The sequence below is a fragment of the Chamaea fasciata genome, unplaced genomic scaffold (genome assembly GCF_029207755.1).
Source record: "Chamaea fasciata isolate MVZ Bird 193981 ecotype frontalis unplaced genomic scaffold, bChaFas1.0.hap1 SCAF_5, whole genome shotgun sequence".
Lineage (NCBI taxonomy): Eukaryota > Metazoa > Chordata > Aves > Passeriformes > Sylviidae > Chamaea > Chamaea fasciata.
This window is the reverse complement of record NW_027094090.1, coordinates 7,527,699-7,551,892: the sequence shown is the minus strand read 5'-3', so window position 1 is coordinate 7,551,892 and position 24,194 is coordinate 7,527,699. Positions and strand designations below refer to the sequence as shown.

Sequence of the window (24,194 nt, the reverse complement as noted above, 5' to 3'; positions counted from 1 at the left end):
CTTTGGCCTTTACCCAGCTGGGTGTCATTCCTGGAAAGCCTGCAGAAAGCACAGGCCAGCAACAGCCCCCAACTTGTTACAGTGGTATATTTAGGTGAAAGTACTTTGGCATCCCTAAAATTGCAACTAGATCTCCATCTCGGTTTCCTCTACTTGAATATTTAAACAACCCACCACTTCAGCTGAGCTATGAAATACTGAACATAAAATTATATAGTCTGTGCCCTGTATGTAATTTATACTCAGCTGCTTATCTCCTATTAATAATGTAGCCTTTAGGCAGCCATAAATCTCTGGATTTCACAGCATCCATGTGAGTGTGTAAATGGGGATGAGATTAGACACTCTGTATTTGTGGAGAAACCCATGACTGACAAACAGCAATGGTTTTCTTTCAGATCACATATTTGAGAGACAGAAGGCTTGGTAACCTAATTTCTCTAAATCAGGCTCCTGTGTTTTCCTACTGCTTGCTGTGTAATACTTATTATTTTATCTTTTGTTTTGCTGGCAAATGATATGTGAATCCCAAACACCAAAGATCTGTATAAGTCCTCAGAGGAGCAGGAAGTCTCATACAACCTTTTCATCCCCCAACTGTGCACATTCCCTTTCCCAATCCTACTGGGTTTTACTGTAGAGGAGGAACCCAGGACATACCATGGGATTACATTCTTATTCTTCATGCAAATTTACCTGGGAGAAATATTTACACATAAGTAAAGAGATGTCAGGTCTGCTTCTTTTTCCTGTGACCTTGAAGGAGAAGATACCAGGTGAGAAAGAAGACTCTGGTTCAGGATTTCTATCCCTTGCATTTTAGCATCTAATTTGGCTCTGAAAAGCCCACAGAAAGACCAGATTCTTCTCTACCACCTGCCCCAAAAGAGCACTTTGGCACTTCCATATCTAATATCAGTTAGTCTCACTTGCATGCTGAGATACTACAACAGGGGCTGACAAAGGCAAAGGCTGTGCTCAGAACATGACCACAGAAGTGTTGAGGACGGGCACAGCACATGAGAAAGTGATTCCGTTCTACCCTTTTGGGTAATCCAGGTGTGTCCTGGCCTTCCAGTGAGTCTCCAAGAAAACTTGTCTTTCCAAAAGGTGGTGAAGAAAACTACAGAAAGTCACAAATACAGATGTCTAATCCCAAAGATAACTAAATATTATGCTATTTTTACAAAACCTATATCCTTGTTGGCAGCTAATAATTATACTACAAAGGCAAAAGTGAAAGCATAATCTATAGAAAAGTATATTTTCTCCTGAAATAACCTTAATTTCATGACATCCCTGGAAGATATTTTCTTCATCCAGTAGAGCACAGCAAAAAGATATTTCCAGGCTAACAGTGGTTAAAACAGAAACAGGGACAAGACCAATACAGCTGCATTAGTGAGACACTGACACTCAGCCCAGCCTGGTGCTGCTATCTAGCCGTGCATCATGTCCTGAATTCTACATCAATTCCACATAGCAAAGTTGCAGACAAACCAATCCCAAGCCAACTGCTGTATTTGTACTTGTTAAACTGCAGTCCAGACAAGCATGTGAATCTATTTAAGCTTTCTACAAAGCCTGAACTATTCCCTTCAAGTTTGTCTTTTCCATTTCGGATTCCCAGTGCAAAATACCCTACCACCCAGTGATACAGGCCTGTTTCTCTATAAAAAGGACAAGGAAATTCAACCCAACTCAAAACAGCCATTGTTTACATTTTCCACTAACATATTTTCCCAAATTTTTTCCCTTTTTTTAAAAAGCAACCACCTCTACATCTTCATGGAGCAGAAACTCCTTTTACATGCACTTCACAAACTGATCTTCTACACAACTCCCATCAACTGCAAACTGGATGGACCTGACAGACAAATGTGTGTGACTTTCATTTCTTCATTTGTCAGAGCCAAGTTTCTAAACACCTCTAAAAGCATCTTAGAGAATATCTGCCTTGGCATCACTGCAATATTTATGGTTATTTAGTAAGCAGATATAGAATATAATGTAAAAATGTATTTCATTGCTGTTATCTGGATGAGTCATTTCCTTTTGTTTCCTTCTTCCTGCCATGAAAGTGCATTTGTCTGAGCATATAACAAGTGAAGACAAAGAATATTAAAATTCTTCAAGGCAAGGGGAACAAGACACATATTCATGCTCAGGGATTATCAGAGACCCAGAAACTTCTAAGAGAACTGTCCATAAATCCTAGCTGTAGCATGGCTAAAGGATCAATCCTTTGATTTGCTCTTTTGCTTTTTGCTTCATCCATGGACAGTTCACCTCCTCACTGTTGGGATGAAAATGGGCTCAGCATTAAGGCAGAAAGGACCATGTCTCCAAATATAAATCCTTAAACTTAAGGCATGAATTTTGTAAAGAAATTACCAAGGTTACTCATTTGGTATGTAGGGTCTCTGCACAAAAAACTCACTCTTTCCCGAATGCGTGTGAAGAACAGCTCAGGGCCAGAAGCTGTGGGGATGGGAATGGTGTTTGCAAACACCCAGAAGATGGAAAGCTGTGGTTATTGTACCTCACAATCTGAAGACCCCTTCCCCCTCAGTCTTGCATTTGAATTTCATCTCTCAGTTTTGCTTTTCTTGTACAAGCCCATCTTTCTACTTGGCAATATATGAATCATCCCATCTCTTCTAGGCTAATGGCACATATACATCTAGCACATTTCTTACAGAAGAAATTCAAGACCATTTCTGACAGCTGAGAGGTACTCACTTTTTAAATGTGTATCTTCAATTGCTCCTCAATTCAATGGAGGTTTCATGCAGTACATTTTTCTACTTGCTGCTATACACGGATTCCAGACAATTTGATGGAATAAGCTAAGGCAACAATTCCTTTGTACACATGAAATATTTACCAGTTCTGTGGCTGAAATATGAAGTTCAGCAAAGAAAACACCATATTTTATTCAGAGAAGGGATTGCACTGTGCTCAGGGAAAACAGGGAAACTACTGGCGTGAGAAAGGCAAGAAAGCTGAGGGAAGCCCAGGCTTGAACAGAGTCCTTATGCAGAATGTGTGTGTTACAGAAATCCCATGTAACTCTAGCTGAGAAAATATGGATTTTCAGGGTGGAATGTGATTCCTAAGGGCTATATCTGATATCACTTTGATTCTGTGACCCAATATTAACCACATTTGTTGTATGGATTGGAAAACACACAGAGAGGCATGAACATGCACATTCACAGGAGCACTCACACACTGTTCTTTAAAATTTTATTTTACTTAACCCAATTCTGTAATAAGAAGTAATACTTGATGTGTGATTGTTGAGATTGCATTCATAAAGAGTGAGCAGCAAATCCAAAAGCAGTGGTCTTTACACACCGAAGGGAAGGGAGAACCTCCTGGTGTTCAGGTAGAAGCACTGATGAGTTCCAGCATCCACAATCAGGGGACAGTCCCAGTTCTTTTTCTTGGAGAGGCCTTGTACCTTCTTGTTACTGTATTTTCTTTTTCACCATCCACAGGAAATTTTGCACACGTTGCAAATATGCTCTTCTTTCTATTAATTATGCCCTAAAAACCACCTTTCCTTCTTCCCAAGGCTGAATTTGTGTAGTGATCAGTAGCTAACAGTTTATGTGCAGCTCTGGAGCCTCAAGCATCTTCTTATGCTTCTGCTACAGAGCTGTCCTGCTCTCTTCCTGCGGTAACACTTTCCCTGTGGCTCTAACTTTTACTAAAAGTCTTAAATTTGCTCCAAAACACTAGGATATGCCTGATCATATGCAGAAATTTATGGGATGGGATTGCTGGACTCTTCTAGCCTAAGCAGCAATTATGTCATTGCCTGTAACAGCAAAAGGCTGTGCTCTTGTGGTTCCTTCCCTTGATGTAAATAACTATACACCATGTGCTCCTATAAATAAATTTTACCTGTGATTTCTGTAAAAGTATTTTTTTTTTCCATGACATTTCTCTATCCCCCTGATGAATGCAAAAGCTGATTACTGTTCCAAGTGATCAGCTTTGTGCCAAAAACTGGCCTCCTGTACCGGGATAGGACTCCACCAGACAGACAGTGGCTGGAAAAACTATGAAACTGGCATTGAGAACTGATGAAAATGTGCTGAAAAAGTTTGCTAAACTTCTTCTATTACATTTGCACATCCATTTGAATAAATAGCTAATGGCTAGTTAATGCTCCAGTAACTGAAAGAATAAAAAGCCCATCTTTAAAGGCTCTTTGGAGAAGAAATTATCTCAAGTCAGAGGAAGGTTTGAGGCAGTACTGTAATGTCTTTTCTAGATCTCTGAAACATTTTATCAGTCTAATCCTATCAATGTGTCTCTGCTTCCACCATAAAACAGGCAAATAAATCAACATTTTCGTTTTACATTTTCCCCTGAGGTGCAGTGATTGCTGTTGCTGAACTGATTCAGTGGAGCAAAGCATTAGCAAAAATGATTCTGTGCTCTCAGCTTTATCTTCTCTCCCTGAGAACAGAAGAATTTGCAAGTATTAAGGGATGTGCAGGTTGTGTGTTGTAGCATTACACATGCAGATGAACACTGAAGATGTTGGGAGAGGTGACGTGTTACCTTGGCAGCTTGTGTGTGACATACAGGAATAACCTTAAAAGCCAAGAGTTATCCTTTATCTCACTGTCTTCTGACTGAAATTCGTTGTTGTGAGAAGTCCACTTTCACCTCTCTGGCTGACTCAGCCTTTGGTCAGCTGAGATGGACTCTGTTGAATACTGAATTAACTTGCAATTTCAGCAAATGTGCATTTCCAGCCCCTGCCTTATTATATAGAAAAGAGTAAAAATAAAATCCAGACTCATACCTTTACAAAGGAGGATGAGCACATTCAGTGTACGTAGTGGGCCTTACTGAAAACATTAGTTTTATTTCTCCATCAGTGGCCAAAATTGCAGCCACCCAGATGTCACGTGTTCTTTGACACACTGTTGTAGTATAACTGGAGAATTATTGATGAAGGAAGTTAACCACCGCCCTGATGGCATCTCACATTAGCCAGAGCCCACCTTTGGAGGTGTCAATTTCTTTCCACTCTCCATAGGAGGTCTGCGAGAAAACTGCACTCCCAAAATAGCCACTCTAATTAAACTAATGTTCAAGAAATACAGGTCACTTTTCTTCATTCACATATTATATTCCTAGAGAAAACTGGTCCACTCCAGAATTTTACACCATGTCATATGTGAGACATTTACCTTTCCAGCCGTGATCCAAATCTTTGTCCTCTACCAGCATTATGTCAGGTGTGCCAAATGCTATAACTGAGATGCATAATATGTCTGAGCCTAAAGGTTCCTGTGTTTCACCGTGGTATTGTGTCTTTATTCCAGCTCTGAGGCACTCTAAAGCTCCTTTCTTTTCCACAAAATGTTCAATAAATTTGAGCTTCAATTATTTCAAATACACGCACTCCTTAGAATTCACTACTTAGGGTTTTATTTTCCTACTGCAAATACAATTTCATTTTGCAAATTACCTCATTATTAGCAATTTGTAGGGTGATTGCTGAGAGTTTTCAGTAGCTCCTTAACAAGAATAATAGCATAGAGTCATAAGATTTGTAGGAAGAGGCAATACCTTTATTAGACTGCCCACATATCTGGAAAAAAAATAAGCTTTTGTCGTAACAGCTCTTTGTCATATCTTGTCTTGTATCTCAATCAGACCTTGTGTTTCTGAACTCTATACTTTTAAAGAAGTGAACAGAAAGCTTTCAGCAATTACTCTGCAAATGGATAGTCATGAGGCTGTTTGCAAAGGGAAATTTTGTTTCAGGCAGGAAACAAAAACCTGATATACTAAACTCCAAGCAGAGTTGTTCTTTCAAAATAAATGAAGGTCAAATTTATTGAGCAATGGTGCTGATGACCTAATGGAGTGACCTTGGGCCTGAAAGCTTGTGCACTTCTTCCATCTGTAAGTCTAATAAGAAATACTGCCTTTTTAGACACTTGAAATTTCGTGCATCTTTGACTGTCACAGCTATGATATTACTACTACTAAATAATGGCATTGCAGCATAAGTAATTAAATCTATGTCAGTCCACCTGATTTGGGAGAGGCTTCATATCAAGTCAATTAGGAAATAACAGCCAGAGGGTCTATTTCATGGTTCATTTGCTTCTGATCTCTAAGGGCAAACTATCTAACTAAATTATTCAGAGCTGTGTCTGGAAACACCTCTCTAATCCTCAAGTGCCCAAAGAGGAGTGAATGTTTTAACCGACTTCCTTTAATATCTTAATAACTAAATCTATTCATATTTCCTTCAGGCTGACAAAAAAGGGCAAAAATATTATTAGGTATTTTACACTTCCTTAGACAGCTACGTATGCAGTCTGGGGGTGGAATTATCACATCATGGAACAGTGCCTCCAAAAAGAGAAAGATTCATGCCCCTGTGATATAACCATGTCCCCAATTTAGTCAAAAATTACATTTAATTAAATTTCAGCAAAATTAAAACACAGATTCAATCTCTTCCAGCTGCACCTCAGATGTACTGGGAAGAGAGGGGTAAAAGGCATGGCACCAGTCCCCAGCTCTGAGGTTACATGGGAGTGTCCCTCACCCAAATGTTCAAATTGGGTACCCATGGCCCCTGAACTGGCAGAAAGTCACAGCCAAACCCACAGACTCTGAGAACAACATTAATGGTCAGAAACTGACAGAGAAGTCACCAACCAACTCAGATTTTCCTCAGATCGAAACATTTCAGGAGCTACCAAAGGCCAGCCCAGAACTCACAGTTCCAGCTCCTGAGCTGATGTGTTGTCACCCTCAACAGTGGCCATAATTCTTCATAATGGGAGTGGGTTCCCCTTGCTTCTGTGTACAAAAGAGCAAGTTGGCCTGAGGGAGGAGTTAGGCAGTTTGAAGTCATGGTTTAATTTCCTTTGTAATTGCAAGTTGATTGCTGGTTTGAATTACATCGCATGCATTTTGCCTCTTGTGCCAACTGTTTCTTAAAGTGGATAAACTTAAATTAAAAGAATGGTATCAATTGAAAGGCATTTCTATGTTGGAATCTCACAAATTAATCATATTAATTACCGACCTAGCAGACTTATTAAAAAAAAAAAAAACCTTGGATAATTTTCCATAAGTATTTGTTTATTTTAATGTAAAAATAATACAACCTTAACCAAAAAACTGCAAGAAATATTCTTAATTTCAGGGGAGATTATTTGTATTTTTAAGGAGAAATGTGAGCGCAGAATTTTTACATGCTTTTACCTTCCATGTCTCAAAATCCAAATGCTTTAAGAAAGAAGGAATTATTTTCTTTAATTCCTTAAATTTCCTTTAAAATAATAAGGGCAATTTCACAGTTTCCATAATAAAGGTTTGTAACTCAGCATCTAGTTCATTCTCCCCACGTCCTAAAGACCACATCTATGCCCAAGAGTCACACAAGCAAGAGGACAACACGTACCTGGAAATGTAAAACATTATGCTTGAGGCAAGCAATTCACAGGAAAGGTAGCCTGGGAGTTCTGTGCTCCACCAGGCTGAGGATAATGAGGATAACGACAAGCTGAAGGAATCCATCTAGTTTTTCAGGCTCTTCTTATCTTATTTTGCAAATGTTCCCAGAGTGTTCTCTCTGATAGCCCCCACGGCAGCCTGTGTAGACAGTTTGTGAGACACCAGCTCTCAGGTACACTGCAGAGAGCTTGGACATGCTGCAACCACTTGGTGCTCCAACTCTGAGCTCTCTATTCCAGACATTGGTGCTATTCATCTCACTTGACTTCAGATGCATAAACAGTGGATGTATTTCAGGCAATCACGTTCATGGTGGTCAACAGATCAGTTTGGCTGGGCTATTCTAGATACCACTCTAAAGTGAACCTTAGAAATGCTCATTCCCTTTTGTAGGGCACAAGTTTGGGTTAGCTAACTCTTCCACATATATCCCTTGCAAGATCTTTGCAACAAGGCCTGAGGAAAACATTTCTGTCTCTGACCGGTGCAAAAGTTGTTGGGGTCTATGACTAGTTTTAAAATTCCTCACAGCAAGTGTCTGGCCTAAGAGAGGAACATTGACCTGAATGGAAAATCTGTAGACATGTATAGGAAAAATACTTTTGTAGGGTATTTATCTGTCTCATTTGCCTCATTCATTTCTTAAATGAGAAGAAGCAACACTGCAGACCCAAACACATCCAGAGGAGTGGTGCAGAGGTTAAAAGTGACTGCTTGTCTCTGTAGAAACCAGCATTTTGTTAATTATGAAGAGGTACCATCTAGTGTCACTTCACTCTGATCTCTCCCCATACTATCTTTTAAATTGCCAAATTTCAATGTGCCTTCTGTCAATCAGGTATAAAACCAGCTGCACTGTGCTGAAGCAGAAACAGGAGTGGGTGCATCAGGTTTCCGCTGCTCGGTCTAAATGTTCAGCCAAGCAGAAATAAGTCACTTTGACCTCAACAGGCCATATTGAGGTAAAAATAAAAGTGAATGAAAAGAAATGTGCATTCTCCGGGTCTTTTCTGATAGTTTTCAAGATAAGGCATCATACACAGATGAGGCTGTTGGGCAAACACACCATATCCTGTTATATTATTATCTAGGCTCTTTGTTAAAGTGTTTTGAAAGGCATTGCCCTGGATATGTAACAGGAAGAGTAGGGGGGAATTTAAAAATGTATTTTTCTGTTACATAAAAATGTCTTATTTTTCCGTCTTAAATCAGATGTTTGGAGCTTTTGCAGCACCATCTAGTGAGACTATGGAGCTTTTATTCAACTTTTCAGAAACCCCAGCCTGTTCCCACTTTACTTTTCCATTTCTATTTAATCATCTATTTAATCTCCTCATAGGCTTTTGGGCCAACAAGTTGTGGAAAAAGGTACCTTCTGTGCACCTAATAGTCCTTTTTATATCTCTTTCCGAACCACATGAAATCTCCCAGCTTTGCCAACTGCCAAGCTGAAGAATTGCAGTCCTTTCATCAAGCCTTGCTAATAATGAATTCCCTGCTAGCTAGTGAGCTGTGCCTCTGTGATCTATACCTCCTTTAGAAAGAAATCACTCGGCAAACACAGAACAGATATGTTTTAGTGGACATGAAGAATGTTCTTAGATGTAGGGATATCTGTAGTCATTCCTACCAGGAGGTGTTACTGAGGATGTTTTCTAAAGGACAACATCCACACACTCAAATCTGTGCCAAACATGTGAGACTGTGCAAAACAGCCTTCCTGGCCCAAAGATGTTGCTGACAAACAAAACCTGGTCTGGTTCCAAGCCAGTTAAGATGACACACATCTTTCCCTAGGCTGCTCAGCCTCCTAAAAAATTTCCAGTGCCTAATTAGGATGAAAACTGCTTTGTTTTCCTCATCTCATTGTTAAAAAATCCTAGAGTATTTTTCACTCAACTGAGGCAATGTGCAGAATTAGAAGTATTTAAATATATTCCTCATACCTCTTCAAATAAAGGCTTTGCCCAAAGATAAATCTCCCCTTCAGAACCTTCTTTCTGAAATTTTTCATGTCACCAAGATCTGTACATCATTGACATCAAAAATATTAAAGATTTCTTAATAAAAGCAACTCACCTGCTTCCAACAGCAGATAAGCACACTTTTGCAAGGTATGTGACTGTTGGAAAAATTGATCCCACTTAAGAAGATGGAAACAAATGACATAATTCACTACATAAAAGCTATGATGTTATTTTATGTTCTTATCCGTATCTGCTACTAAAACAGCCATAAATCTGCAGTTATTCCTCTCTTATCTGAAGCTGAAGAAGTTTGTCCTCCACTTGCACAATGGAATCCTCTCCTCCAGTAGGATTTCTCCAGGGAGCTGACAAAGCTGAGCTGCCTGCACCAGGGTTCCAAAGATTTCTGTCTTCTGCCCTCCTGCTCTTATAAATGTCACTGCTGTTGCATCTTCATTGCTGAAATGCTGCAAGCTGGAACACAAAACATCACTGCTATCAGTCTTTTTGAATTATCCTTTCTTTTCCTTGATAACTCCTTTTACAAAATTCCTCTTGTATAACTACTTTACACAGGGCTAATTCATTTCATGAAGTGCAAGGGAAGGACAAGATTCAAAGGCTCAAAGGAGGCAAAGTTCGTATTGTCACTCAGCCTCTTAGATAGCAGCTGATGAGATCCAGAAACACTTGTCTGTCTCCTCCCAAGGGATGAATGCAAAGAGTTGAGCTACAACTCTGAAATAGACCTGCCAGAAATACCTGCTATAAAGATTATAGGTTTCCTCTCAAAACTGAGGCATAAAAAAAAAAATTTGCAGAGTGATTTATGACAGCCTGACATCATCTCTGGGAAAACCAATTTGCAAAAACTGTTATTTTTACTCTAAAACATAAGGTCCTGCTTTCTTGTGATAAGCATCTTTCTTGCCTATAAGCATCTTAATTTTATGATTATTATTACATCATATTTTGTGAAAACATGACTTCTTGGAAGTGATCCTACAGGATCTAGAACGTGGTGATAAATGACACACTAAAATGCCTTAGTGATTTTATATGTAATCAGTGGGTATATTAATTGCTGCCACCCAGTGGGCTCATTTGTAGGCTTTGGCTCACCATACCATAATTTAATACATCATTGTTTGGTTAAATGATTTCATCCTTTCCATCGGAAAGAGGGTGATTTATTTTCCTCTATCAGCAGCCACTAAAAATGAATGTTTCAAGCTACAAGCTTTGGTTAACTTAGAACATGTTGTCCTACAAAAATCTTTTGTTTCTTGTAGCGTGGGAACAGCCCTGTGGAAGGCAATTATACTTGAACTTCAAGCTAACTCTGTGTGAGATTACCTGCTTTGCCTTCTGGACTTACCCACAAAGTCTAAGGAAAATACTTTGCTCTATTTAAATGACAAATATTCTATGAGAACTTCTATAAGAATTTGTTAAATATGCTACACACAGGGAATTCTTTCCTGAAAAGTGCTGGTGGTTCAGACGCCCCGGTAACTTGCACTGGGGTGCTTGTGGCCTTCAAGGTATGCACTTGACAGAAGATGTCAAACAACCAGTTGGCAGTTTGTGTTCCTGACCGGCAGCTGCACTGGAGCCAGCAGCAGTGACAGGCTCTCAGCCCACCTCAGGGGGTGGCCTGGATAACACTGAAGTGAATAAACTGGTTCTTAAAGCTGGGCTGCTGTGTTAACAGCTTCTACAATCTGTATAAGTGTTATGAATAATGAAAGAAGACACTGGCAATGACAGCACATTATTGAGGAGCTGTTAAGTGCTGCATTATGATTTTGTTTTAATGCTGCTCCTGGATGAGGGAGTTTGCATGCCTGTGCATGAGGGGGAGAAGGGAGAGGAGGAAAGCTGCTTAATATTCTTCTTGTTGACCTATATTTTGAATTAATCTACCTGTTTAATTTAGAGCATGTCACTTCCAGCAGGACTGGCCATTTGGAGGAGGATTATGCTGATCTTCATTTTTGTGCTCTCAGAGGTCTTGTTGGACTACAGAGCGTTACAATTAGACACCAACAGTGACCAAAAAAAAAAGATAAAATAAACTTCTTACAAGTTCCTGGGATACCCAGTCCTAATTAGTGCAGTACAAGAAAGACATGGAGCTCCTGGGGCAAGTCCAGCAGAGGGGTGCAAAGATGATAGGGGGCTGCATCATCTGTGTTATGGGGAAAGGCTGAGGGAGCTGGGCTCTTTCAGCCTTTAGAAGACACAACTGAGAGGGGGCTTCATGGAGTCCACAGTTTAGGGGAGTGTATGTGGATGTCTGAAGGGAGCCAGGGTCTTCTCAGTGGCAATAAGACAGAGGCAAAGGACAGAAACTGAAGCTCATGAACATAAGGAAGGATTTCTTTTATGTGCAGTGACCTAGCACTGGAACAGGTTTCCTGAGAGGGTATGGAGCCTCCCTCACTGGAGATATTCCAGACATGTCTGGATGAATCCTGTGCCATGTGCTCTGGGATGGCCCTGCTTGAGCAGGAGGGTTGGATCAGAGAGCCCCACTGGTGGCCCCTTCCTACCTGAATTATTCTGTAATTCCATGACTCTGCAATGCTGCAAACCAAGGCTGTCCACCACTGTGGCTGACACAGCTGAAGTGGGAAGGAGCAGGAGAGGGCAGGTATGAGAACAAGAAGAGTCTTGACTCAAGAGAGTATAGGTGGCTGTAAACTATATTCAAACTTTGCCCTGCAAGAAGCAGAAAGTTGGCAAAGAAATGCACTGCAAGTGCAGCACCTGAGGATGTGCAGATCACAATTTCAACCCTCCAGCTGGGGCTTCTGTGCCAAAACCCAGTGTCCCTTTTACTGATCTTAGCCAGAGTACTGCAAAATAAGGTAATGCTCTTCAGGAATAAAGGTGAAAGAAGTCACCCTCAGTGTTTTAAAGAAGCTAAATAAATCTACCACAAGAAATCCAAAGTATCTGGAGATAGAAGTGGAGGAGGGTATTACATCCTTATACAATATTGCTCGAATTCAAGCACAGCAGGGGCACAGAGGCAGGGAAAGAGATTTATTCCAGTAATGACAGTGGAACCACTTCAATGGCCAAAGACACTGGGAAATAAAATCACTTTTATTGTTCATCAATGGTAAAAATAATCCTTTTGCTTCCTGACTGTAAAGCTTTTTACCTTTGATGCTACAGCAAATGACCAATAAATCACATGGTAAATGCAATTTCCTCCCAGATTTTTAATATTTCTTCATTCCCTGGATAAGCCTCAGCTGGAGGAAAAACAAAAAAACTCTCCAGAGTTTGCTAGTTAGAAGTGTTACAATATTGATTTTACAGAAGGTCCCAGATCCAGCTCGTGGTTTTTTCATCTGTTTGCCAAACAAGATACAGGACCGACGCAGCATGTGTTGGGGACCTCAGACCATACAAGAAATATCAGAAACTGGTAAAACTGAAGCAAAATAAAAGAGATTCAAAACTGCCTACAACACAGTGAGAAGAGAAAAAGACATAGTAAGAAATTGTTGAGGACTTCACAGTTACTTCTCCATCATCCTAAAAATGAATCCTTTATTCAATTGCATTCCAGACTGTTGGCATCAAAACTGACATTTAATGGCCTGACCATTTAATTTTTCTTATATCATGGCAGACAAGTTTCACCAAAAAACACTGAGACTCAGAAGCAAACCTCTTTCTTTCAAGAGAAAATGTGAGAGACAGCAGTGATGCATACAGGGAGAAATTAATTAGAGAACAGATTTGTATCCAGGACAAAATAAAGTAAGGACATTGGTCATCTTAGATTTATAAATGTGAAGTGAAATAGAGTTCCATTATCTGAGCTCTTCTTCCAAGTTCAAACCTGAGACAGACACAAACCTCTTGACATACCTGTTGACAACTGAATTGTAGTCTATAAGCTGTCAGGTGCCTGTGTTTGCCAAAGGGATATAAAAAATCATATGCAGCTTTGGTAATAACATTTCTCTCTTTCTCTTTTTTTTTTTTTTTAATTTCTTTTTTTCTTTTTTTTTTCTTTTTTTTTTTTCCCCACAGCTCCATTCAACCCTCCCAATGATGCAGACAGTATGGTCAAATTTGATGCCTATGGAGATGGGATAGGACGATACAACGTGTTCAATTTCCAGTTCACTGGAGACAGGTACTCCTACGTGAAGGTTGGTCAGTGGGCAGAAACTTTGTCACTGGAGGTGGACTCCATCCACTGGTCCAGGAGCTCTGTCCCTGTGTCCCAGTGCAGCGACCCCTGCGCTCCTAATGAGATGAAGAATATGCAACCAGGAGACGTCTGCTGTTGGATTTGTATTCCCTGTGAAACTTATGAGTACCTGGCTGATGAATTCACTTGTGCAGACTGTGGGCCTGGAAAATGGCCCACGGCTGACCTGACTGGCTGCTATGACCTACCAGAAGACTACATCAAGTGGGAAGATGCTTGGGCAATAGGTCCCGTTACCATCGCATGCCTGGGCTTTATTTGTACTTTCATGGTCATTGGAGTGTTCATCAAGCACAACAACACACCCCTGGTCAAAGCCTCTGGCCGTGAACTGTGCTACATATTGCTCTTTGGGGTCTTCCTGTCTTACAGCATGACTTTCTTCTTCATAGCCAAGCCTTCCCCAGCCATCTGCACCCTCCGCCGTTTGGGGCTGGGAAGTTCTTTCGCCGTCTGCTACTCCGCCCTCCTGACAAAAACGAACTGCATTGCCAGGATATTTGATGGTGTAAAGAACGGTGCTCAGAGGCCCAAGTTCATCAGCCCCAGCTCTCAGGTGTTCATCTGCCTGAGTCTCATTCTGGTGCAGGTGGTGGTGGTGTCTGTGTGGCTCATCCTGGAGGCGCCGGGCACCAGGCGGTACACGCTTCCTGAGAAGAGAGAGACGGTCATCCTGAAATGCAATGTCAAAGATTCCAGTATGTTAATGTCCTTGACATATGATGTCATCCTCGTGGTTTTATGCACTGTCTATGCCTTCAAAACAAGGAAATGTCCAGAGAACTTCAACGAAGCCAAGTTTATCGGTTTCACAATGTACACAACGTGCATCATTTGGCTGGCCTTCCTCCCTATATTTTATGTGACATCCAGTGACTACAGAGTAAGTCTTTGGGCATCTGTTTCCATAAATCATATACAACACTTCAGAGGACCATGTCAGCATTCACTAAAGGCTTTTTCTCACTTCTTTTGTGCCCTGGGTCCCTTGCAAACAAGTTCTCTTTCTATGTTATCAGATTTTGGCTTACTTCTAAGAAAGGTGGTCTCATTTCAAAAAGAGCATGTGCAGTCAGAGCTGGAAGGGATTAATACTGTTAGTCTGATTGCAATAGAGGGATAACATAGGCATTAAGTATTCATTTGGGTTCATCACTATCTGAAGTCACAGTCCTAACAGAAAAACCCAGTAGTTCATGACCTAAAATTAGTCATAATGAGTTATTTGGGAGAAATTGAGCTTAAAATAAAATCTGTACTAACCAGTCTTCTTCTGCAAAAGAATCTGATGTTAAAACATGGTATTTCCTTCCAAGTAAAAAATATAGGGATAGAATTTCAAAACTTCCTTTGAAACAGGGTTTTTAAAAATTTCAACAAATCTCCTACTTAAATACTGAACTTTTTATTCTTTCTGCACTTTATAAAACACATACCTCACTGAGCAGCAAGTATTGGTCAGCCTTCACCAGCAAACTTTAGATACATTAAACTGTTTAAATTGTCAGATAGTGTTGTAAAGCTTCAAGTTCAATAAAATCATATTTTTGAACAGAAGGAAATTGTCTCAGAAAAAAAGACTCAGATCTGCTCCACTGGAAATCTCACAGTTATTACAATGTGAGAAGTGACTGTGGGAGTTGGCCCTTGCAGCAGTTTGCAGAGAATTAGTTCAACTTTCTGCCCAGAAGAAAGGTAGATTACCTTAGGGGGGTTTTATTGCCAATAGTGGGTACATTAAATAGCATATAAAACTGTGGAGCTAATAATGTCACTTAACATTTTTTTGGTGTGGTCACCCTGGAACAATATATTTAGTACTATTTTACTCAGCCTAGGAAATGTACTGAAAACCTCTAGAAAACAAAGATAAGTAACAAATGACGCAGTGAGACATGCAGAGTGACAGTAAAAGAGCTAAATATATTTAGTCTAGACAAGAGTAAACCCAGAGAGACGTGATCACAGACCATAAATAATTTCAAGGCAACAAAACGAGAGGAAGGGATTTTTCAGTCTCAGGAGAAGTTAGAATAGCAACTAATGGATTGAAGCTAATGAAGGAAAAGTTTAAGGAAGGCACTAGGGAACAGCTCAGGACACCCAAAGCAATCAGGAAGACAGACACAGAAGGAGGGAAATATCAGTGCAGACAGTCACATGAGTGGGCAGTACAGACAAGTAATGGCCAAGAGAAGCATGACTTGATTGTTCAAGCAGAATTTTACTGCCTTATCTCCTGAGTGGAGTTTTCAAAACCACTTGTAAGCACTGAATTTATATACAAGGTCCCAAATAAACCAACTCAAGTACTACAAAATCAGCAGAAAATGCTTTTAACATCTTTTCGATAGACTTCCATGACAAGTCTACACTTCTGTGGTTCCTTTGAAAAGCCCATATTTAGTTTACATGCAGTGTCACATGTTGCCTCTGAATCAACTTGTGCCATCCTAGTGTAGCCCTAGTCTGGTGGAATCACCTAGAAACAGTCTTAGAAACAGCCCCACTCAGCCTGGAGATACCTGAAAATTTTCTGAGGATACACTTGATCCCTTCATCTATGTCATTTATGATGACATTGCTTAACACTGGTCCAAATATGGACACCTGAAGGACACCACTTTGTCACTGATGCCCATCAGGACTCTGAGCCATTGTCCTCTGGATGTGACCATCCAACCAATTTCTGATTCATCTAACAGTTCACCCATCAAATCCACATCTCTCCAGTTTAGACAGAGTGGTGCTGGGGGGCACCTATCAAAGGCTTTACAGAATTCCATATTAATGACATCCATAGCCCTTGGTGAAGCTGTGCTGGCTGTCTCAAATCACCTCCCTGTTCTCCATGTGCCTATGCGTAACACATGGTCTAGTGGGAATTCCTTCCCTCTGCCAGCACACCACTCCAGTCTGTGAGGCCAGGTTACACACTGAACCACTGGAGTGACCTGAATTAAAAGGAACCCTGTGGGACGGAGCTATTTTTAACCTAAATCATTTAATTGATTGAGTGTATAATTATGCCAGCACAGCTGAGCTGCTCCAGGCAGCACAAACCCTAGGAAAAGCAGGGTGGGGGAAGTGAGCTTTGATAGTGAAAAAAACATAACTTGAAACTAATGAAAATAAAGGTAGCTTCATTTACTCCTGTTTTATAAGAAAACTCCTGTCTTGTCACACACCCATACAGCACTCAGTTCAATATCTACCTGACCTGACAGCATAGGTCTGTGGACAAAATGCAGAGAGATGAAGGAGAATGTGAAGCTGAGGTGTTCCTTTCTCATACAGGCTCTGTAGGATCTTCCATGTTCACTCACCCTGTGAAGGCTGAGCACATTTCATGGTGCTTGCAACATCCACATCATGCAAAGAGTGATTATTAAATGATCATATTAATTATCCTCATTGATGACAAAACATCAATTGTGCTCAGTATATATGTAAAGCAACAATGTCCATTCCCTACTCTATTTTCCAATTTGCAGTGATTATTTCTGACAAGGAGATATGAGAAGCATTGCCATGGAAGAAGACTAATCTCAAAGAACTGCAGAAGTATAACTAAGGAAAAATGAGCCGTAGATGTATAATCATTCAAATTAAGCAGTAGAGTTTAAAGCAGTTTAATTCAACATCTTAATTAAGGAATCTGCTTGGAAGAAAAGAATATAGACTGAAAATGAGGCAGTAAACTGGCACCAAGTTATACTATTGAGTAAAAAGGATAAAAGATAGACAGTGCCAGCAAAGCTACGCTAACAAATGCCCCAAGGCAACTATTCTAAAATCCCGCAGCCTTACAAACAATTCATTTCTGAGCCCAAAAACTGATGTCTCAAAATCAGGACACCTTTCATACCCAGTCTGAAAACAGTCACCAGATATTATCTTTACTCCAAATCACACCTATATTTCTGCAAGGGCTAGCTCAAGTTCTCTGATTAGGACTGGAGCTAGAGACTAAGCTGGTTTTCAGATAGATGCTTCGCATGAGACACCTGATGTAAACCCACATAATGTACACTGTGTTTGAGCTGGTCCCCACTGCAGCCAACATTGCTTAGACACTGCATGACAAGCATTACAGAGGGTTCTCTCATCAAGTTAAAGATCAAAAGTAGGAGAGAAAGAGAGCATATCTATCCTTTCTGTACTAAAATGAGGGAGAACACACTCAGTCAACCTCTCCCTGACATGCAGAGACACAGGGCACCACCAGCACCTCATTCCCATGATACTGGGATTGTGGATGATAAAGATGCAACAGAGGTTCACACCAGCCTGCACCACGGCAAACCCGCAGGACTGTGGTTCGTGCTGTTATGTACTAATGTTTCTAATATTTTGCATTTCAGAGCTTTCCATACTGAAACACAGTGCTTTGTGCCCACTCTCTCCTAGGTGCAAACCACCACCATGTGCATCTCTGTGAGTCTCAGTGGCTTTGTTGTGCTGGGCTGCTTGTTTGCACCCAAGGTGCACATCATCCTTTTCCAGCCCCAGAAGAACGTGGTCACTCACAGACTCCACCTCAACAGGTTCAGCGTCAGTGGGACCGGGACCACTTACTCCCAGTGTAAGTAACAAGGCTGCCACCTTTCTGTGGGGCTATGGTGAGTTCGGGTAAAGACAAGGTTGGCTGAACCATGTAACCCTGTGAAAGCATCGTTTCCTTTGTGTCTGGAGAGGAAAACTCATCCCCCTCACATGGGAGTCTGCTCTGAAGCTCACTGAAATCAGCAGAAAGTTTTTTGGCAGGCACTGACTGCAGCCTGCCGCACACACCAAGCAGAGCCTGTGTCTCACTGTGGCTCTGGCAGTGTGACAGGAGCAGATTGCCTTGGAGTATTCCTGTCAGAGCAGCAAGCTGACAGGATCTGGGCCACAACGCAGCGTGCTCTCAATGGCTCATCACCTGCATTATAAGGAAAGGCTCCAAGTCTGCAGAAAATGCATCCAAGGGATGCCATAAACTGCATCTGTATGCAGACCATGATCAATAGCCTTTGTCAGTGCCACAGCCTGGAAATGCAATCAGTGTTCTGTTGCAAGGACAACTCATTTGCTCTGATACCCTTCCTTCCTTCATCTTCACTCTCTTCATCACAAGCAGGTTCACAGTTGTGATTTTGTTTTGAGGCTTCTTTTCTAGGCGAGTTGATCAGAGAGTTTTATGGATTACAGAAAAAAAAATTGGTCACCTGTATATTTGTTTGGGTTGTTTTCTTTGTCTAACTTAACTAACTTAACCATCAAGGATGGGAGCACACAGCACCCCATTCACAGAGCTCTCTGGACAGCATGTCCACCCTGGAAATCGAATTGAAAAGCACACTACAACTATAAAGAGAAAGAGAATAAGAAAAGAGGAAATGGGGGGACACAGAGCAAGGCTCCAGAAAGTCCACAATAACCTAGCCTGAGGTTTTTGAGTGTCATTTAAATTTCAAAATTTTCTCAAAAGCTTAGGTACTTCAGGTTTCAGACAGAGCATAGGAGTAACTGTAACTCAGTAACTGCTGTGCATCACATTAGCAGGGATTAGGAAGTGAAGGCATCCCAGCCATCCCTGGCTCTCCCATCCCAAAACACACTGTGCAAGAATGCCCAGGGTCCCTTAAGAGCCCATATGGTTCTATAGGTCCCCAGTGCCATCAGTCAGGACTGCATCCAGTCCTGACACCAGAGAGCAAACACTCCTTGTTATTTTGGGAAACTTGATGAGATGGCACTATGTGCCTGAAGTGCTGAACACTCCTAAAAGACCAATCAATTCCCAAAAACTCTTAGAAGTGTGGTTCCTTGGTGAAATGAAAGTCCCGTAAGATTCTTCTCGTTCCTTATCAATTTTATATAAGTGGTCTTTCCAAGTTTTTTAATACTCTCATGCTATGGAATGAGCTTAGTCAGAAATAATTTTGATTCATAAATACTTTGTACTGGATCCTGGATTGCATTTTGGATTTTGATATTTTTATTTTAATGGCTGGATAACACGTGTGCGTGATAACACGTGTGAGAGATGTCCGCAGTGCACATCTTCACACTAAAACCGGCATTTTCAGGCTTGCAAACAGCTTGAGGACATTAAGAAAAGCATAAAAATCCAGACCTACAATCTCTTACTCTTCATTGTTCGGAAAGGTTGCTGCAGTTATTTACTTTTACTGCTGACACGTAATTGAATCAGGGCTGCTCACCTTGCTGTGCTTTTAAGAACATAGAAAGACATAGAAGTAGGGCTAAAAGGTCCATCACACACAAGGGAAACAGCCCTACAGTTTCTATCTAGGACAATTATTTGGGAAAATAACACTGTCTATCACAGTGACAATATTTTCAAGATGAAAAATCTTCCCTTACTCCCTTCCATTAATTTGTAAATTATTTTAAATAAATTTCCATTATTTGTCTTAACTATGACTAGTCACTAGTCATTTGTAAAACTCCACAAAAATGTTGCCATCCAAACTGGTTCTAATCTTTGTCTAAAATATTCCACTCATCACTCCTGGGGCTGTCAGCTTGTTTTTATTTTGGTCGATGGCATTTTCATAATTCAGAAACTTCTTAATATCAAACTCATCAAAATTAGCTCTAGGGCATTCTAGTAACTTTGAAAAGCCAGTTTTTATACATTATCAGAGCTCTAGAGGTCAGTGTTTTTCCTATCTCCATGGATTCCCACCTCCATTGCATCTCAAGTCTGCCACCACCTCTTCACTCCGTTAATCTTGAATGCCATGAGCAGAGTGGCTCTTAAACAGCAAGTGACACACAGACAGTATTTAACACAGCTTCCTGAGCCACGAAAACTGGTCAAACACTCTGAGAAAAGGTGACACTCATGATGCTGTTGGGTAGTCCAAGTGTTAGTGTCTAGCTTTGATCATTTTGAGAGCTGAAGTCTGGACTAAAAAAAGATTATAGATTTAAGTCAAATAGAGGCAGGGTAAAACTGTGCTTAGGTATATGACATGTTTTGAAATGTATGTATTTATACACATGGTTTTGGTTCTGAGAATTCCCATTTGGCAGCATGCTGCATAAATTCTGCTGCCCCTGCAGTGTCTTCCCTATTGGGATGTTCCTCCATTTTCCTCTTTCATGGTCTTCCGCACCCATGAAACTTCACTAAGAACTCTCCTGAATTCACAAGCACCTTCATGATTCAGCCTAAGCTTTTACACCCAGATGTCATTTTTCCAAGTTACATCCACATGGAGATCTGCACACAGAGCTGAGCTCCTCCAGGTGACCTGCACAGGGGTCAGGAGTAGTGTACATACTGTTTATAGCCAGACTGGCAAATTTTTTTTCCCTCTGAATTTATTTTCCCAGGCCTGGCTCCAAACTAGCCCTGATATAACTGAAATTAACTCACAGCTGTCCATGTGAGCATGAGTAGAAGAGACAATGTTCTCAGGCATATGGTGTGATTCTTGGGGTTCCTCTGTGCACAGCAAGGAATTGGACTCAATGACCCTTGTGGGTCCCTTCCAAGACAGAATATTCTATGACTATGATTTTAAGTGGCACACTGACACGAAATTCAGATCTGCCTGTTCTTGGCTGTGCAGGCAAAGCTGCAAGGTCATCATGGGCAGTGCTGGCCTCTTGCATTGTACCTTGGATTATCTAAGCAAAATGAGGGACAGGCAGGAAGAGGGAGATCAAAAGCGTCAACTTGGGCCAAATCCCAACTTCTGCTGATGTCAAACTTTTGTCCTTGGTCTCAACACAAAATGAAGGTGAAGTGTCTCTTGCATATCCAGCAGTATTCCAGGAAACCCCTCGGCGGCTGCCATAAGACACAGAGTGTAGCTCAGAACCCTGCAGGGCCAGTGATTAACACTGCTGAGGTCTGTAATGAAAAGCAAGGTCTTTTGTTCTGTCTCAGGAGAGCTGGATGCTTGGTGTGAACACTTTGCTCCACCCAGCAGAGTTAATAACTGCATCCCAGCACTAGAAGAGAGGTGCATGCTGTGCAGGAAGCCTGGAAACTTAAAAGGCGAGACCACTCATTTCTCGCCTACCACCATATATTTCTGTCCAATTTTGATATCCTCCTGACCCAGTTACCATAGTATTTGAGCTATTCATGCTTGTCAGTGTGTTGGACTTCAAAAAAAAAAAAAAAGCCTGAAGCTAAAAAAATTCTGGTTAAGTGACTGATGTTCATGGAAACAAAATGCTTTTGCCTGTAGCCATACTGCAGTAGAACAAGGATTTGAATCAGGTTTCCTGAGCAGAACTGATTTTTCTATTCTCTAACAAAAAGTAGAAATTAAAAAAAAAACAACAATAAAAAAATTAGGTCATTGTGCTGCCACGTTATACTCAGTTAAAAACAGAATACAAAACCAGAATACAAAATACAAATTAATTTTTACAAATCACAGACATGATGCCTTGTAGTCTTTTACATACAACAGTTGCTCCACATCTGTGACTCACAACACACATTCATGTTGTGAGAGATCAAATTCCATTTACCTAATCCAGAAGAGGGGCTTGTTCTTGGGTCTCCTGTTTCAGGAAGATGTCCTGCCTTCTGAGTAGTACGTTAGTCCAGTAGATGCCTCTACATTTCTTTTGTTAAAGCAAATCTGTTTCCCATTAAATATTTATTCAGTCAAGGAAAGAATGAAAAATACCAGCTGATTTGAAGAAAGAATAATTTTTTCTAAAAACTATACTGAGCATCTTTACAGAACCAGCGTGCAACTGAGAGCGCAGCCAGCACCAGATGTGGAAGATTGAGCATGCCCTTGTCAGCTGCATAAATTGTTTTTTACACCAGATGACTGAGTTTACTAAGTCATTGCTTGCCATGTGTTTTCTTTGACGGAGGCATCACATTCCTCTGGGTCACTTCTGCCATTAACCTAATGTATCTTTCAAAAAGCAGCTTCATGGTGCCCTGAGCAGAGATGTCACAGGGTATCTGAAAACACATTCCTGATGACCAATGGATAATTTTAACAAAGATGGACAAGACAGTTTGCTTTTAAATTAAAATCCACAAGATTTAAGCAGAATAGGGTAATATATTCTCCACTCAAAATACAAATACATTTGGAAACAGATTGTTAGATTCAATTGTCACCTAATACCACTGAAGCAGTGAAAAACAGATATATAAGATGTTATACCAGGTAAACAAGTTTATCACAATCTGGTCCTCACCTCTGGATGCATACTGAATCCTGATCCAGAGCTCCTAGTAGTGAAGTGTATTATAGGCAGAAATTATTCTGGGATTAGGTGAGAAATAATCTTGCTTTTAAATTCAGTTATTAAAAATTTTCTTCACCAAATATATTCTTATAATTCCTATTTTTATTAATTAAAAGATGATTGACAGAGAATTCTGATATGGTAAATTATCTCCCGGATTTAAAACTACATATATTTTCTTCATGAATGTCCGCTTCAGTTATGTGAAAGCTCAAAGGATCAGACCTTAGCACTTCTTGCCAATAAAACACAAAAAATCCAAAGGTTCACTTTTTTCCAGTGAGGTATTTTAGTACCATTATAGTTGTATTAATTCACACTACCATAAAAAGTCCTACAAATTGAGACCCAGTGCCACAGAATCATTAAAAAATAATAATAAAAAAAAGGTATTTTATTCCAATGTTTCTTGCAGAAGTGTAACCACCTCCTGCGCACCCAGTGGGCTGCAAAGTGAAATCAGGTTTCTTCAGAAGATGCTGCAGCCTGAGGTCTGAGTTGCCTTGTAGAGGTGCAAGCAGCACCCCCCTCAGTTCTGCTGCTGACACGGGCAGAGGCTTTTCATTAGGCACCTTGGTTAAATGGGGTGAGATGGTCCAGACCAACACAAATTCTAACCCTCTGTGTTGCCCCTTTTTGCTGTCCTGAAGTCAGTTGATTTTCCCCTCTCTTTCTCTTCCAGCATCTGCCAGTATGTACGTGCCAACTGTGTGCAACGGGAGGGAAGTTCTGGACTCCACCACTTCGTCTCTGTGATTGTGGCTCGTGGTTCAGTTCTTGAGTTTTTAGACTGTTAGGCAAAATTTTGCACATGTTGTGCACTCCAGAGAACACCAGAAAACAAAAGACGTCCAAGCAAAATTAGTACCTTTTTTTAGAAACAGTGTAATAAATTATTTTTGAGGATTGTACAGTATATAGTGACGTTCTGGAACTTTTTAGACTGATTTTAGCCCTTCTGTTGTTAACGGTTGTAAGAGACGTGTAAATAACCATGGTTCACAATGTGCATAGTCCTGCAGTAAGGGAGTGATTCTTGCAAGCACAGTTGCAATGTTAGGTGACTTCTTTCCTACGAATTTTTTTTGTAGCTCCTTGTTGTAATTAACTTAGACTGCATTTCTATGTTGTATATTACAGTTACCTTACGTGTAACAGATTGGTTTTCTCAGCACAACACAGCAGTATTAATGTAAAGGCACCAGTAATAAAAAGATAAAAGTTTTTCA

General features: G+C 40.6%; 1 protein-coding gene across 3 annotated transcripts in view; it reads left to right on the top strand.

The window, feature by feature from the left end:
* Positions 1–24,194, top strand: part of GRM3 (glutamate metabotropic receptor 3) — a 101,446-nt gene extending 77,252 nt beyond the window's left edge. For all 3 annotated transcript variants that reach the window (XM_066182768.1, XM_066182769.1, XM_066182770.1), the window contains 3 exons: positions 13,533–14,599; positions 18,127–18,301; positions 23,648–24,194. In XM_066182768.1, the coding sequence (XP_066038865.1) occupies positions 13,533–14,599; positions 18,127–18,301; positions 23,648–23,721 (1,316 nt within the window). In that variant the 3' untranslated portion in view covers positions 23,722–24,194. The remainder of the gene's footprint in view (positions 1–13,532; positions 14,600–18,126; positions 18,302–23,647) is intronic.